Source organism: Chiloscyllium plagiosum, unplaced genomic scaffold (assembly GCF_037043375.1).
Source record: "Chiloscyllium plagiosum isolate Xiang-an unplaced genomic scaffold, Cpla_swu_hap1 HiC_scaffold_42, whole genome shotgun sequence".
NCBI lineage: Eukaryota > Metazoa > Chordata > Chondrichthyes > Orectolobiformes > Hemiscylliidae > Chiloscyllium > Chiloscyllium plagiosum.
The window spans coordinates 23,975,298-23,993,013 of NW_028270180.1; the positions used below are offsets into that span (position 1 = coordinate 23,975,298).

The window sequence follows — 17,716 nt, forward strand, 5'->3', positions numbered from 1 at the left end:
AATGGCTGCAGATCTCATTATACCAACAACTAAGACACACAGGTCATTTTGTTATAACCAGGTTTTGTCAACATGAATTTGCTGTAATGTGGTTGATGAATATGGGGCACTATTTCTACACCATGAACTTTTAAAATGCAATTACAGCTCAAACACTAAGTGCTGTTTCTAAAGTGCAATTTTTTGAAAACACGGATTGCATAGGAATACATTGTGTTACAGAAGAACTGACTGTAGGATTAAGAACCAATGGTAGAACAGAGGTGAAGTATTGCCATGCTCAATATTCAAGCACCATTCAACAAACTACAGCACAAATGATCACTGATGAAACTTGGGTTATTTTGGTATAAGTATGGTTAAAGAAAAAAAAGCCTTCAGTGGCTAAAGTTATACCTGACACAAAAGATGATACTGAAGTTGTTGGAAGCCAAGGATACCAGTGTTTCTTAATGAAGCATCCTTGGTCCAACCATATTCAGCTGTTTTATGAATGGACACACTTCCATAAAAGCTAGAAATGGGGTTATCTGCAAATTCAGCATTCAGCTCTTACAGCACCTCTCATAACGAAGCAGACCTTTTCAATCAGGATCTGCATAACAACCAGGTTACAGATAACAAATGGATGGCCTTCCAACTGCTAGATAATGACCATCTTCAATGATCTTCAATAGCACCACCATGACAATACCCTCACCAGCAAAATCATGAAGGTTAACACGGGTGATAAGCTTAACTGGACCAGCCAGATCAGCATCATAGCTACAAAGTGAGTTTACTGCCTGTCCCCTAAAAAAAAACTCTCTAAATGTAGTTTGCTAAGTAAATAATAGAATATTCATTATCTGCTTCAAATGGACACAGCCATAGCAGTCAAGAAGCTTGATATTATCCCAACCAATGCAGTCTGCTTAATTCTTCTGCTATGAAATTTGATATTCTCTACATCCAGTGAATGTGCTGTTCCTGCAGTATGTTTAACCTGCAGGATACAGTTCACTATATCATCCAGGGTATTTGATAGCATAGCTCTCAACTACAATGAAGGATCAAGCATAAAATCTGAGATCACTATCTCAAGGTTCTCCTCAAAGTGACACAACATCCTAACCTGGATATTACTGGTGTTCTTTTGTCATTGCTGCATTAATATTCTAGAATTTTCTCTTTAGCAGCTTCATCACCAAGCTGGTAGTGGTTGAAGAAAGCTCACTATTATCCACCCTGGGAAACCAGTAGTGGCAGCAAATGAAGTCCTGTTCGTATCATGTAATTCAAAGGGTAAATTAATAAAGGAGCAACACAAGATAAATTTTCTAACTTACCACATGTAAGGTTTTTCTCATGTTATACTTTCAAAGGAGAAAAGACAGCTTTCTAAAGCAATGACGGCACGTTGGTTTTGTCCATCTAACTGATGAGCACTATTTGTAAACCATAACTCCTCTCAATGAAAAAGATGAGGTGTGTAAAACTTCAGCATAAATGTACTTCCAAATGAGATAAATTTGCTCTCAAGTTGATTCATCTAGCTGCATCTCAACTCCCATCAGCTTAGTTCAAACATTAACCTGGAACTTGGTCATATCTAAAACTAAGTAGAACACTGAGGCAGTACCAACTCAGGTGAGACAGTAAACATCCAGTTCCAACGGTTCATAAGAATGTTTAAAAAAAAAATTGCATAGTACACTTGAAGGTATGTAGAGAGTATTCTTTTAGTGACCAACTTCTTTCATCATCCAACTTCATGACAAACTGATTGGCCAGTCATTAAGTCACTGCTGTTTGAGGCATTGTGCTATGTGCAGAACAGTTGCTGCACTTCAAGTCACTGTCCTTCTAATTTAATGTATGTAAAGCACTTTGAGATGTTTCTGGGAGTTGCAAGAAAGTGCTACATAAGTTCAAATACTTAGTTGCGTAATCCTTTCTAACTCTCACAATGTTTGATAGAAGTTAATGATGGGGACACAAAACTGATCTGTCCTTGCACCCTACGTATTACTCCATGTTCATGGATCCTACACGTTGAAGTGAGAATAAAGGTAAGGCTCAAAAACCCATGGAATTAAATTTTCAGCATTCCACAATTCCTGGCATTTAGTGAAATTCTATGACATGTATGCACTCTTCCAGGCTTGGGCTGATAAGTGGCACGTAACTTTTGCACCACTCAAGAACCAGACAACATCTAACCATCTCCTCCTTGAAGTGCAATTGCATTATCATCACTGAATCCCCAATTTCTAATACCCTGGGCATTACCATTGACCAGAAACTTGACTAACCATAGAAATACTCTAACGACAAGAGTAATTAAGAGGCTGGGAATTCTGCAGTAAGTAAAGCACCTCCTGTCTCCTTCCCACCAATTACAGTTGATGGAATATTCTCCACTTGCCTGGATGAGTGCAGTTCCAGCAACACCTGAAGTTGACATCATTCAGGTCAAAGCAACCCTTTTGATTGGCAAACTGTCAACCACCTTCAACATTCACTCCCTCCATCACCAATGCACCGTTGGAGCAATGTGTACCACCTACAAGATGAACCATAGGGACACATCATAGCTCCTTTGACAGAAGCTTCCAAACTCCCAACCTCGACAACCCTATAATGAGGACACTCAATGCATGAGAGGATCACCACCTGCAGGTTCCTCTCCATATGCACCATCCTGACTTTGAACAATATCACTGCTCCTTAACTGTCACTAGGCCAAAACCTTCGAACTCCTCCCGAGGGGTGCTGTGACTATATCTACCCACCATGGATTGCAACAATTTAAAAGGCAGTTCATCACAACCTTCTTCAGGGAAATTAGGGATAAACAATAAAAGTTTTGCCTACTTCTGGATAAATGAGGAGGACACTAACTATATTAACAAATAACAGTTAAGTATCATCGAAAGATGCTCATACCCCATTCTGCTTGGCAGCCAATTCTATTTAAGAAAGTCTCATCTTTCTGACAATGTGCAAATCAGTGCACAGGAACACTGTATCAATCACATCTTTCTGCGACATGGGATGGGTATATTGCTGAGATGAAATACTTGAAGTTCAGTAAACTAAAACAAGCACAGGCTGTAATGAAGATAAGAGTGCAAAAAAAGGGAACCACGGTATTATGTGGAGGAAAATCTGTGTATTCCCTTTGTACTTATATGTACAATTTGGAGAAAGAAAAGTTTTAATCATACATGGAATTTATAAATGAATCTTCTTGTTTCTCCAAGTCTAGGTGTTTCTGGCGAAGTAAAACTACACTATTGTGTAGACAGGATCCCAGGAATTTTAAACTCTTGACTGGGAGTAACCTCATATCATTCATCAATCTCAACTTCAGTTTGTCAAGCGCACCTCTGCTTCCACAGGGTCGTCTGAGTTTTCCTCTTCAGTATCCAATAGGTCAATGGTTAATGATACTTGCTCTCGGCTGTGAATGAACGTAAGCTGGAGAGGAAGAAGATAAATAATAAATGTGAATGGCTATAAAATATAACTAATATTTGTTTATACATTAAGTATTATAATCAACTATTGGCTCATATTGTGGCTTAACAAAATTTTATTAAGCCATTACTTCATTAAGTATATAAAGACACTGCAGGCCTCTTGCTGGGCAGTGGTAGTGCCAGAAGGGTTGGTTCAAGTTCCACTTACTCTAGAGTATTGTCATTACATTTCTGAACACGTTGCTTTAAAATATATAGAAAAAACATTTCAAGCTATCCCTATGCCTGTTGCCCCACATCACATATTCCCACCAAATCATCTTGCATTATTTTTCAGTACTTTCTTTTTTACAAAATGCGTGTTGAAACTAAAGGAAGGTACAAATTAAAAAGATTAAAAACAAGCTTGAGGGTGGAAAAATAATTTATTCACTGACACTCTTCTGTCGATTTCAGACCAGCTTTGCGTGACTTAAAATGCCAAACTACCCATCTGTACTCTAATCTTCGGATTGGAGTGAAAGCTTTGTCTTTACAGCTTCCTTTAAAAATATGATGTTTCTCTTTATCTGCCAGAGTCCAAAGCAAGAGAATACCCAAGATCAATTCCCTTTCAGTACAATGGAAGCGTGTGTTTACCAATTCCTGAATAAGCTAAAGTATTGTCTTTGGGGAAACAACTTCAAAATCTGCAGCATCTAAAGTACCAATTTTTGTCCTCAATCTCCTTTCAATAAAAACCTGTGTAATAAGACAAATTACTTTAAACTGCAACCCTAAACATAACCAACTTTCTCAATATTAAGAAATCCTAAAACGTAACAGATACACTAAAATGGTACATATTAGAAAGGAGTAGGAATTGATTGGTCACAGCTTCAACTTCAAAAATCTTTGAAATTATGTACATGAAGATAATGATGTTAAAAAAGATTAACATATGCGACCCCAGGTTGTATAACTAGGCACACAATTAAAAAAAAGTTAAAACATTGATACAAATCATTGAGTGGGCAAATAGAATATTGTGTCTAGCCTTGGGTGTTCTTCTTTACAAATGATGCCATGTAAAGTTCAATACAAGTTCAATAAAGTAATACCATGAATACAAGATTGCAGGTACAAAGAGACTAGAGAAAACAGACCAAAGGAATTTAGGAGGAAATCTGGCTGGAATGTTCAAACTTAAGTTTCCATAATTTAACTAGGGCAAGAGTACGTCAGGTGGCAGGATGTGGATAATTTTATAAGTAGAGGACATCGATTTAAGATTATCAGCAATAAACAAGTAAGTTAAGGCATGCAAAATAGGAACAAAATGGAAAACCAATTGAGGGCATGCTTCCACTGTCACAATGATTCACTGCAGTTAGTGTATAAGTATACATTGAGTGTTAGAGTCTGACCGGCTTCATTAATAGTTCAGATCTTTATACTGACTTGCATTTCACAAGTCAAAACCAACTAACCATTGTCTCAATGCCCAGATAGTTAACCAATGGGGAGACAACAAGCCACATGGGTTTTTTGTGTGCTGCAAAGTTCTACAATTTTGAGAGAAGGGAACTGACAACTGAAGAGGCCTGCAGCTATGCCTACCAGTTTACAGGTGAATTTGCAATAATAATTGATCCATCATGCACATTTACAATGGGGAGCAGGAGATATCATCAGATATGCATTCCAAATCCCAAATGTGTGAACGGTTTAAAATTTATATGTATCAATGCAAATGCACAATACAGACTCTTAACAGACTCCATTATATCATATTATCTTTCTTTTTCTGTGGTCACCCTCTCACGACTTTGACACAAATTCTTAGATTTAATTAACTGTTTTTTTTCTGGATTTGAAGCCACCATTAACATAGGGCTCCAAACGAAATACCAAATTTGGAACACAATTTAAACAAATAATATCAGGTGCAATTTTAATGTCACAACTGTAGCACTGAACTACATTCAAAAGAACCAAGTCAAGATAAACATTATAATTAGTTGTTTGGTAGCACAGAACTCAAATGTTGCTGAAAGAAAAGACATATCTTTGTCAAATTTTTTCATCTTGCAGTCTTCACCTTTCAAGCCCACTTGCCAATGAACTGGCACTCTCGTACACAATGTAAAACAGTGTTCCTCTCCATGCAGGAATTCTTGTAAATGTACTGATGAATGCAAGAGGAAAGGCTTCGACAAAATTTTTCTCAGCAATGAGAGAGTTTGACGGGATTCCATCATATGATAAACCTACATCTTCCACAGTAACTGAGTAAAAGTGAAGCCATATTACACCATACTGATTCCACTGTGTTTATTTCTGCAGAAGACATTCTGGCCATAATTTCATCAAACGTAATTTAAACAGGATTTATGCCAATGGTGAATCTGTATTTGAACAGACACTTACCTTAAAACAGTTCTCATCTGACATGAGCTGTTCAGCCTTGCGCTGGTAGTTGCTTTCGATAACAACTCGGGAGGAAATGGTTGCCAAGGGACCTCCTGTGGCACAGTTACTACTTTCTGCTAGGTACAGATCAGTAACCTGTATACAAATTTCATCACTCACAATGTGCTGCAACTGTAAAGAACAAAAGCACAAAAAAGCAGTGTTAGCTTAATGATTCAAAGTGACCGTTAGATTTGAGGCTGTGTTTTGGGCTAGGTGGGCAATATTCCTGATCTCAGTACAAGTCAAGACAGAAACTAATTCCAGAAAGGTTAATAAAATGTTAACTGGTGGCACCATGGCACAAATACACTGAGTGGGGCATATGTTTATACATGCAACTTCGCCATTCCCCATTCCCAATCTCAGCCATACTATTAAAGGGAATCCTGGAGCAGAAATCAGGTCAGTATGCACAAAGAAGACCCATGTCACTCTCAACCTTTCAGATGGGATTCATCAGTTAGAACACTCAAGGACTGATTTATGTCCTTAGTTTCAATGATTAATAACTGAAAATGTTAAACCACAGCAACCGATTGCAAATAATAAAACTTTTCCTCCCAATCCCAGTTTCCATCTATCGTTTTAAAAGAATTGCAAAACAGGACAGACCATAGGGCATAATCAACCTTCTAGTATAGAAGCTCCTTTTGGGGTTTATCCATCCTGTTCTTACAGATATCCCAGTAAAATGAACACTTTCAGGAAGCTTACAAAATTGTGAGATTGTATTTTCTCCTTTAAACAGTAAAATAAACTGATAAAAGGAGGATGGATCTTAGCACTTTTGTTTGAATAATGAACATTAATCAATCAAATAATATGTTGTAAAAAAGACTGTAAACAAGTATATTTGGCAACACTCATCACAGCACACATATCATACTGTCAAAGAGTTGGAAACGTAAATCCCTTTAAGGGTCAGATAGATCAGCTCAAGAGTTAATTGACAGCAGATTATGCTCATTGCTGCTTTTTGCACTTTTGCAATCGAGGGTTCAGGGGCTCTTGAGGCAGTGTGGCACTGTCCCTACTTCTGGGTCAGGAAGCCTGTGTTCAATTCCCACATGATCCAGAGGTGTATAATAATATCCCTTAACTGGTCGACTGGAAAAAGAATTGCACTTCAAGGTTGAATTCTTCCTACCTCAGAGCCAGGAGGCCTGGGTTCAAGACCTGCCTTTTCCAGACATGTGTCATAGTTTGATTAAGAAATTCTACAGTTGAATTCTTGGGAGCTTCTGGTGGGGCACTGCTAGTGTCCCTGCCTATTGTTCAAGACCCCCACCTGCTCCAGATGTGTGTAATAATATCTCTCAACAGTTTATTCGAAAATATCTAGAGCTGAGCTCTTCTCCAGTGGAATATTGCTTATAGACAGTGAGAGGGCTTAGAAGGTGTACTATACTACAACATACAATAAAATCTTTGTGAACCTCTGAAAGTCTTTTGCTCCCTAATTCAACATACAGATATTGATGTATAAAACACAAACAACCAGCAGGTTTGTTTAAAGGTAATTTCAGAAAATTCAACTGTTGATGGAGGATAGAGGACAGTCAAACTGTCTGTGCCAAGGCTTCTGGCATACTGCTGTGGAACCATTGGCTTGTCTCACTGCATGACTGGGATCAGGAACAGACAGGTAAAGAAGTCTTGAGAATGACCTGATTCACAGCAGCCTCTTATCAAAACAATACCAGTATGAGGAAAAATTATTTGCTTTGCTGGTCATTTTCCTTCACACAAGCCAAAACCACAACTGAGCATCCTATAGTTATACTGTGTGAGGTCATAAGATTTCAATATTCCCAAGGAATCACTACCCAGTACCAACATTAGCTGACTTAATGAAAGAGCTCCAGGTAGCATCAAGATTTACATGCTTTAATTTGAAAACAGACAGAGTGCTTATCCATTACATAAAAATTGTCACCATTCATGCGCAATTGGCCAGGCTGCAGGACATATGCAACCATGCAATGGTGTCAGTGCACTCCATACACAGTCATGTCATCATCACGGCACCTTTCGCTGATGAGGGGCTGAGAAATTGAGGTGGAGGATGGGGCCTAGCAGGAGTAGGAGCAGGAGCAAAGGGCACTTTCTACAATGCCATCTTTGAGACAGAATGCTGTTTTGCACTGCTTATTGTCAGGTAGATGGGTTAACTCCAAGAAAGGCAGGAGTCTTCTGTGGCTATTCCCATTTCAAACAAGTATGCTGTTTTGGAAAATGTAGGGGATGATGGACTTTCAGGGGAATGTAGCATGAACAGGCAAGTTTCTGGTACCATATATATCAGCAAGACGGCTAAACCCGAGACTCTACAAGTGTAGTGTCTCCCACCAGCCCTCCTCCTCTAACCTAGTTAATAAGGTAAGGTTCATTCTAAACTTCCTCTATTGAATATAAGTTTGTTATTAATTTTATAGCAACTTGAACTAAGCTTTCTACTTTAGTACTGAGTGGGTGTTCAGATAAGTCGGGTATGGATGCTAGGGCAGTTGCTTGCTCCTCCTGCAGAATGTGGCAGGTGGGAGACATGGCACAAGGGATCAGTTAAAGTGTGTTTGCTTTAACGCAAGGAGTATCAGGAATAAAATTGATGAACTTAGAGCATGGATCAGTACCTGATGCTATGATGTTGTGGCCATAACAGAGACATTGGTTTCTCAGTGGCAGGAATGGTTGCTGGATGTTCCAGGGTTTAGAGCATTTAAAAAGAATAGGAAGGGTGGGAAGTGCATCCAACTCTAGCTCCTTGAAAACCGTGTTAGGGAATTGGAGCTGGAGCTGGATGAACTACGGATCATTCGGGAGGCTGAGGGAGTAATTGAGAGGAGTTACCGGGAGTTGGCCACTCCTAAGGCTCTGGACAAGGATAGATGGGTTACAGTCAGGAGGAGGAAAGGGGACAGACAGACAGTGCAGAGATCCCCTGTGGACATTCCCCTCAGCAATAAGTATACCGTTTTGGATACTGCTGGGGGGGGGGAATGACCTACCAGAGGAAAGCCATAGCAGTCAGTTCTCTGGCACTGAGCCTGACACTGTGGCAAAGAAGGGAAGGGCGCAGAATAGAAAAGTACTCGTGGTAGGGGACTTGATAGTTAGGGGAATCGACAGGAGATTTTGTGGTCAGGATTGGGATTCCCGGAAGGTATGTTGCCTCCCTGGTGCCAGAGTCTGGGACGTCCCCGATCGGGTGTATAAGGTTCTAAAAGGGGGTGAACAGCCAGAAATCATGTTACATATTGGCACGAATGATATAGCCAGGAAAAGGATTGAGGATATAAAAAGTGATTTCAGGGAGTTAGGATGGAAGCTGCAAAGCAGGACGAACAGTGCCACGAGATAGCGAGGTGAGGAACAGTGAGCGGGCGCAGCTTAACAATTGGCTGCGCAGCTGGTGTAGGAGGGAGGGCTTCAGATATGTAGATAATTGGGATGCCTTCTGGGGAAGGTGTGACCTGTACAAGAAGGACAGGTTGCATCTGAACTGGAAGGGGACCAATGTCCTGGGTGGAAGGTTTGCACGAGTAGTTCAAGAGGGTTTAAACTAGGATGGCAGGGGGGTGGGAACCTGAGCTGTCTACCCGAGGTGAGAGTTGATGCAGATGAGGCAATAGCAAGAGGTAGACCAGCTAGTAACAGATACATGGGTTTCTCAGGGGCAGGAATGGTTGCTGGATGTTCCAGGGTTTAGAGCTTTTAAAAAGAATAGGAAGGGTGGAAAAAAGAGGTAACAAGACTAATCAGAGAGGGTATCACAGCTACAGAAGCATCCATTGTCAAGGAGGGTCTGCCTACCGAGTCAGTATGGGTGGAAATTAGGAACAGCAAGGAGCAGTCACCTCGTTAGGGGTTTACTACAGGCCCCCCAGTAGCAGCAGGGAGATTTAAGAAAGCATAGGTCGGCAGATTTGGGAAAAGTGTGCATGTAGTAGGGTTGTTGTAATGGGTGACTTTAACTTTCCCAATATTGATTGGAACCTCCTTCGAGCAGAAGATTTGAATGGAGCTGTTTTTGTAAGGTGTGTTCAGGAGGGTTTCCTAACTCAGTACATTGACAGGCCGACGAGGGGAGAGGCCATTCTAGACTTGGTGCTCAGAAACGAGCCGGGGCAGGTATCAGATCTTGGTGGTGGGACAGCATTTTGGTGATAGTGACCACAACTGCCTCACAATCTACATAGCTATGGAGAAGGAGAGGATTAGGCAAAATGGGAGGATATTTAATTGGGGAAGAGGAAACGATGATGCGATTAGACATGAGTTAGGAAGCATGGATTGGGAGCAATTGTTCCATGGTAAAGGCACGATAGACATGTGGAGACTGTTTAAGAAACAGTTGTTGCAAGTGATGAATAAATATGTCCCTCTGAGACAGGCAAGAAGTGGTAAGATAAAGGAATCTTGGATGACGAGAGCAGGGGAGCTTCTCATCAAAAGGAAAAAGGTAGCTTACATAAGGTGGAGGAAGCTAGGATCAAGCTCAGCTCTACAGGATTACAGGCAGGCAAGGAAGGAGATCAAAAATGGTCTGAGGAGAGCCAGGAGGAGGCACGAGAAAGGCTTGGCAAAACAGATTAGGGAGAACACAAAGGCATTTCACACTTATGTGAGGAATAAGAGAATGTTCAAAGAAAGAGTAGGGCCGATCAGGGATAGCATAGGGAATTTGTGTGTGGAGTCTGAGGAGGTAGGGGAAGCCCTAAATGAGTTTTTTGCTTCAGTCTTTACGAAAGAAACGAACTTTGTAGTGATTGAAACCTTTGAAGAGCAGGTGTGCATGCTGGAATGGATAGAGATAGAGGAAGCTGATGTGATGAAAATTTTGTCAAACATTAAGATTGACAAGTGGCCAGGCCCGGACCAGATTTGTCCTCGGCTGCTTTGGGAAACGAGAAATGCAATTGCTTCGCCACTTGCGAAGATCTTTGCATCTTCGCTCTCCACTGGAGTCGTACCTGAGGACTGGAGAGAGACAAATGTAATTCCTCTCTTCAAGAAAGGAAATAGGGAAATCCCCAGCAATTACAGACCAGTAAGTCTCACGTCTGTCATCTGCAAGGTGTTAGAATGGATTCTGAGGGATAGGATTTATGACCATCTGGAAGAGCATGGCTTGATTAAATGCAGTCAACACGGCTTTGTGAGGGGCAGGTCATGCCTCACAAACCTTATCGAGTTCTTTAAGGATGTGACTAGAAACGTTGATGAGGGGCGAGCTGTGGATGTGGTGTATATGGACTTCAGCAAGGCATTTGATAAGGTTCCCCATGGTCGGCTCATTCAGGTCAGGAGGAATGGGATACAGGGGAACTTAGCTGTCTGGATACAGAATTGGCTGGCCAACAGAAGACAGCGAGTGGTAGTAGAAGGAAAATATTCTGCCTGGAAGTCAGTGGTGAGTGGTGTTCCACAGGGCTCTATCCTTGGGCCTCTACTGTTTGTAAGTTTTATTAATGATTTGGATGATGGGATTGAAGGATGGGTCAGCAAGTTTGCAGACGACACAAAGGTTGGAGGTGTTGACGACAGTATAGAGGGCTGTTGTAGGCTGCAGCGGGACATTGACAGGATGCAGAGATGGGCTGAGAGGTGGCAGATGGAGTTCAACCTGGATAAATGCGAGGTGATGCATTTTGGAAGGTCGAATTTGAAAGCTGAGTACAGGATTAAGGATAGGATTCTTGGCAGTGTGGAGGAACAGAGGGATCTTGAGGTGCAGGTACATAGATCCCTTAAAATGGCCACCCAAGTGGACAGGGTTGTTAAGAAATCATATGGTGTTTTGGCTTTCATTAACAGGGGGATTGAGTTTAAGAGTCGTGAGATCTTGTTGCAGCTCTATAAAACTTTGGTTAGACCGCACTTGGAATACTGTGTCCAGTTCTGGTCGCCCTATTATAAGAAAGATGTGGATGCTTTGGAGAGGGTTCAGAGGAGGTTTGCCAGGATGCAGCCTGGACTGGAGGGCTTATCTTACGGAGAGAGGTTGACTGAGCTCGGACATTTATCATTGGAGAAAAGGAGGAGGAGAGGGGACCTAATTGAGGTATACAAGATAATGAGAGGCATAGGTAGAGTCGATAGCCAGAGACTATTTCCCAGGGCAGAAATGGCTAACACGAGGGGTCATAGTTTCAAGCTGGTTGGAGGAAAGTATAGAGGGGATGTCAGAGGTGGGTTCTTTACACAGAGAGTTGAGAGAGCATGGAATGCTTTGCCAGCAGCAGTTGTGGAAGCAAGGTCATTGGGGACATTTAAGAGACTACTGGACATGCATATGGTCACAGAAATTTGAGGGTGCATACATGAGGATCAGTGGTTGGCACAACATCGTGGGCTGAAGGGCCTGTTCTGTGCTGTACTGTTCCATGTTCTAAAACTGGCTCTAATGTAACGATGGGTACATCAGGTTGCAAGCGATCGTTTGTGATAGGGGACTCTCTAGTCAGGGGCACAGACAGACGTTTCTGCAGCCAGCAGCGAAAAATCAGAATGGTGTGTTGTCTCCCTGATGCCAGGATCAAGATGTCTTAGAGAGGGTGCAGAATGTTCTCAAAGGGAAGGAGGACCAGGAGGAGGTAATTGTACACATTGGTACTAACGACATATGAAGGGAAAAGGATGAGATTCTGAAGGAAGAATATAGAAAGTTTGGCAAGAATTTAAAAAGGAGGTCCTTCAGGGTAACAATAACTGGATTACTCCCGGTGCTACAAGCGAATGAGGGTGGATCAGGTGGATAGAGCAGATGAATGCATGGCTGAAGAGCTGGTATATGGAAGAAGGATTCACATTTTTGGATCATTGGAATCTCTTCTGGAGGTGGTGGGACCCAGGGAGACACTGAGGGAAACAGACGCATCGGAGACTGGTATATTTGAGAAAAGAAGCTAGTCAAACAGTCAGGACAGGTAGGAACAAAGCAGAAAACAAGGTAGGACTGATAAACTGAATTCCATTTATTTCTATGCAAAAGGCCTAACAGGGAAGGCAGATGAACTCAGGGCATGGTTCGGAACATGGGACTGGAATATCATAGCAACTACAGAAACATGGCTCAGGGATAGACAGGACTGGCAGTTAAACATTCCAGGATACAAATTCTGCAGGAAGGATAGAAGGGGAGGCAAGAGAGGAGGGAGAGTGGCGTTTTTGATAAGGGACAGCATCACAGCTACACTGAGGGAGGATATTCGCGGAAATACATGCAGGGAAGTTATTTGGGTGGAACCGAGAAAGACGAAAGGGATGACCACCTTATTGGGATTGTATTATAGACCCCCTAATAGTCAGTGGGAAATTGAGAAACAAATTTGTAAGGAGATCTCAGCTATCTGTAAGAATAATAGGGTGGTTATGGTAGGAGATTTTAACTTTCCAAACAGACTGGGCCCGCCATAGTGTTAAGGGTTTAGACAGTGTAGAGGAATTTGTTAACAGTGTACAAGAAAATTGTCTGAGTCAGTATGTGGATGTACCTATTAGGAAAGGTGCAAAACGACCTACTATTGGGAAATAAGGCAGGACAGGTGACTAAGGAGTCAGTGGGGGAGCACTTTGGGGCCAGCGACCATAATTCTATCAGTATTAAAATAGCGGTGGAAAAGGCTAAACCGGAACTAACAGCTGAAGTTCTAAATTGGAGGAAAGCCAATTTTGGTGGTATCAGGCAAGAACTTTCAAAAGCTGTTTGGGTGATGTTCGCAGGTAAAATGATGATTGGAAAATGGGTAGTCTTCAGAAATAAGATAACGACAGTCAGAGACAGAATATTCCTGTCAGGGTAAAAGGAAAGGCTGGGAGATGTAGGGAATGCTGGATGATTAAAAAAATTGAGGGTTTGGTTAAGAACAAAAAGGAAACATATGTCAGGTATAGACAGGATAGATGGATTGAATCTTTAGAAGAGTATGAAGGCAGTAGGAGTATACTTAATAGGGAAATCAGTAGGGCAAAAAGGGGACATGAGATAGCTTTGGCAAATAGGGTTAAGGAGAATCGAAAGGGTTTTTACAAATACATCAAGGACAAAAGGGTAATTCGGGAGAGAATAGGACCCCTCAAAGATCAGCAAGGCGGCCTTTGTGTGGAGCCGCAGTAGATAGAGGAGATGTTAAACGACTATTTTGCATCAGTGTTTACTGTGGAGAAGGACATGGCAGATATAGAATGTGGGGACATCTTGAAAAATGTCCATATTACAGAGAAGGAAGTACTGGATGTCCAGTATGCGTTTATGCATTTCATGGATAAATCCCCAGGGACCTGATTAGGTGTACCATAGAACTCTGTGGGAAGCTAGCGAAGTGTTTGCTGGGCCCCTTACTGAGATATTTGTATCATCGATAGTCACAGGTGAGGTGCCAGCAGACTGGAGGTTGGCTAATGTGGTGCCATTATTTAAGAAAGGTGGTAAGGACAAGCCAGGGAAGTATAGACAGGTGAGCCTGACATCGATGGTGGGCAAGATATTGGAGGGAATCCTGAGGATCAGGATGTGCACGTATTTGGAAAGGCAAGGACTGATTATGGAGAGTCAACATGGCTGTGATCTATGTGGACTTCATTAAGGCGTTCGACAAGGTTCCCCATGGAAGACAGGTTATCTCACAGATACAGGGAGAACTAGCCATTTGGATACAGAACTGGCTCAATGGTAGAAGACAGAGGGTGGTGGTGGAGGGTTGTTTTTCAGACTGGAGGCCTGTGACCAGTGAGTGCCACAAGGATCGGTGCAGGGTCCACTACTTTTCATCATTTATGTAAATGATTTGGATATGAACATCGGAGGCATAGTTAATAAGTTTGCAGATTACACTAAAATTGGAGGTTACCTCAGATCTTGATCAGATGGGCCAACTGGCTGCGAAGTGGCAGATGGAGTTTCACTTGGATAAATGCGAGGTGCTGCATTTTGGGAAAGCAAATCTTAGCAGGACTTATTCACTTAATGATAAGGTCCGAGGGAGTGTTGCTGAACAAAGAGACCTTGGAGTGCAGGTTCATAGCTCCTTGAAAGTGGAATCGTAGGTAAATAGGATAGTGAAGTAGGATAGTAGGCATTTGGTATGCTTTCCTTTATTGGACAGAGAATTAAATAAAAGATTTGGGAGGTCATGTTGCAGCTGTATAGGACATTGGTTTGGCCATTTTTGGAATATTGCATGCAATTCTGGTCTCCTTCCTATCGGAAAGATGTTGTGAAACTTGAAAGGGTTCAGAAAAGTTTTACACGGATGCTGCCAGGGCGGATGGGTTTGAGCTATGCAGAGAGGTTGAATAGGCTTAGGACTGTTTTCCCTGGAGTGTCGGAGGCTGAGTGACCTTATGGAGGTTTATAAAATCATGAGGGGTATGGATAGGATAAATAGATAAAAGTCTCTTCTCTGTGGTGGGGGAGTCCAGAACTAGAGGGCATAGGTTTACGGTGAGAGGGGAAAGATATAAAATAGACTTAAGGGGCAACTTTTTCACACAGAGGGTGGTGCATGTATGGAATGAGCTGCCAGAGGAAGTGCTGGAGGCTGGTACAATTGCATCTTTTAAAAGGGATCTGGATGGGTATATGATTCGGAAGGGTTTAGAGGGATATAGACCAAGTGTGACAAGTGGGACTAGATTAGGTTGGGAATCTGGTCAGCATGGACGAGTTGGACCGGAGGGTCTGTTTCCATGCTGTACATGTCTATGACTCTATGAGTCTTACCAATGGCTCTGGTTTTCTCTTTACACGGGCACTTTTTATACAACTGTCAGTCTAAAATGCACTGCCTATGGCAGCAGCTTCCAAGCTTTTTGCCACTACCCTGTAATAAGGTGCACCATGAATTCTTCCTGCTCACAGAAAAACTTTTATCCAACTTTCATTCATTTCTAAGCAATTCAAAAAGATCCATACCAATAAGTGTTATTTATTGAGAAGGCACATGAATTTCCAAACCCATGAAATTAAAACAACATAAGTAAAATCAGAAGTAAAACAAATTTGTCCTTGCTTTATGGACCAGAACAGCGATCCTAATTGCACCTGACCACAGGCAATTGTTTAATAATGGTACTGAATTTAAAGCTATAACTTACAAAGTATTGTTTTAGAAAAATAAAAGGGATAATGAAATGTTTCGACTAACACATCATTAGAGGACAATTTAAACATACTCCAAATCATGCAAAAATTATGACAATAAATTGTCATTATATCGAGTATTTAACATAAAAGTTATTGCTTTGTCATCGTAAACAGAAGTTGAAACCAAGTAACATAAGGACATATTACAGCAGATGACCAAAACTTGGCCAAAGAGGTAGATTTTAATGAGCATCTTCAAGGAGGAAAGTCAGGTTAAGAGACTGACTCTTGTAGGAAGGGAATTCTAGAGATTAGGGCCCAGGTCACTGAAGGCATGAACAATGGCCAAGTGTGGAAAATCAAGATGTCAGTGCACAGACTTCTCAGATGGTTGTGGGACTGGATGGGATTATAGCAACAGGGAGAGGCAAGTCCACAGAAGAATTTAAAAATAAGTGCAAGAATTTTAAAATTGCAACTTGGATTAAAGAGAGCCAGTGTGAGTCAGTGTGCACAAGGGCAAATCAGGACATTGGCAGAGTTTTGGATGACCTCAAGTTAATGAGGGTAAGAAGCAGAAGGCCATGCAGGAATTATTCATCATTTCTAAAACTCCCTTGGAGTAGGCAAAGAAACATGAGGCATCAACAGCAGGACAGAAAATGAGTCAGACAGAGTGACTTATCACAGGGATAAAACCTGTGCCCCACTGGATAAGTCTTCAAATTTACCCCAATTCTTAAGTTTCCTTTCTTCTGGCAGATGTCTTAATTCTATGACATTACCTTCTGCTCACTCACAGCTAGTAGTTCTCCAGAATAAGATTTAATTTCATTCTCTCTTCTTCTCTGTGGCAAAGTCTTCACCTTTCTAAAACTCTTCAGAGATCCCTAATTTCTATGACTAGTCTTCATTTACCACAGCTGTTAATCCTGTCTCTGCTCCAAAAAGGGCAAGCTCGTCCTACTTGGGTTTCTTTGCAACTTGCCTACATTCTTATGTCCAAACTCTGCCAAGCTACATCCCCAGCCCAAACCTTTTAAGTTTCAGCATGGTCTAGTCCAACACTAGCCAGGTTGAAACTATTATGGTGTTACACTTCATATCTTTGTAAATGTCTCAGCCTTGCAACGTCTCTCCTAAACCTCATGTACCTTCTCAACATCCACATGCTCAATCAATTCCCACCTGCAGCTCATTTCTGCTTAGTGTCCAATTAGCCTTTTGTCAATATAACCATATATGTCATAAACAATGGAACAAATATGCATCCCTTCTTAAGGATTCTCCAAATATCAACATCAGTATATTTTGTTTAAGAAGTAACTGGAGTGGATAGACTCACCTTGATGCGAAAGTGACACAAAGCCACTTTGGATTTCAGAAGTTGAGATACACACATGCAGCGAGGCTAACAAAACTACTTGGCTAAACTCCAGCATTTTGAGGCATAGATCAGGAAAGTGGATGAAACATATCATTGGAAGAAAAGGAAGATTTTCACTCTGATGACCCTGAAGGGTTCAATTAATATCTGCCTGTCTGCTCACACATCTGTTTCCCCCTTGAAACTGCAAAATCATTGAATTGTTCTGGGATTTTGCACCATAGCACAAAAACACACAAAAGCATAAGTGATTGCAATGATGAGGTGGCAGTCTCATCTGAAGGCAGCATGTTAAGTGAAAAATGGTTACTGAGATTTTCCAGA

At 41.5% G+C, this 17,716-nt stretch overlaps 1 protein-coding gene across 3 annotated transcripts in view; it reads right to left on the reverse strand.

Moving 5' to 3' along the window:
* sin3aa (SIN3 transcription regulator family member Aa) overlaps positions 1 to 17,716 on the reverse strand; it is a 126,405-nt gene that overhangs the window by 20,789 nt on the left and 87,900 nt on the right. For all 3 annotated transcript variants that reach the window (XM_043680523.2, XM_043680524.2, XM_043680526.2), the window contains 2 exons: positions 5,874 to 6,047; positions 3,370 to 3,462 (listed from right to left, as the gene is read on the reverse strand). In XM_043680523.2, coding sequence (XP_043536458.1) covers positions 3,370 to 3,462; positions 5,874 to 6,047 — 267 coding nt within the window. The remainder of the gene's footprint in view (positions 1 to 3,369; positions 3,463 to 5,873; positions 6,048 to 17,716) is intronic.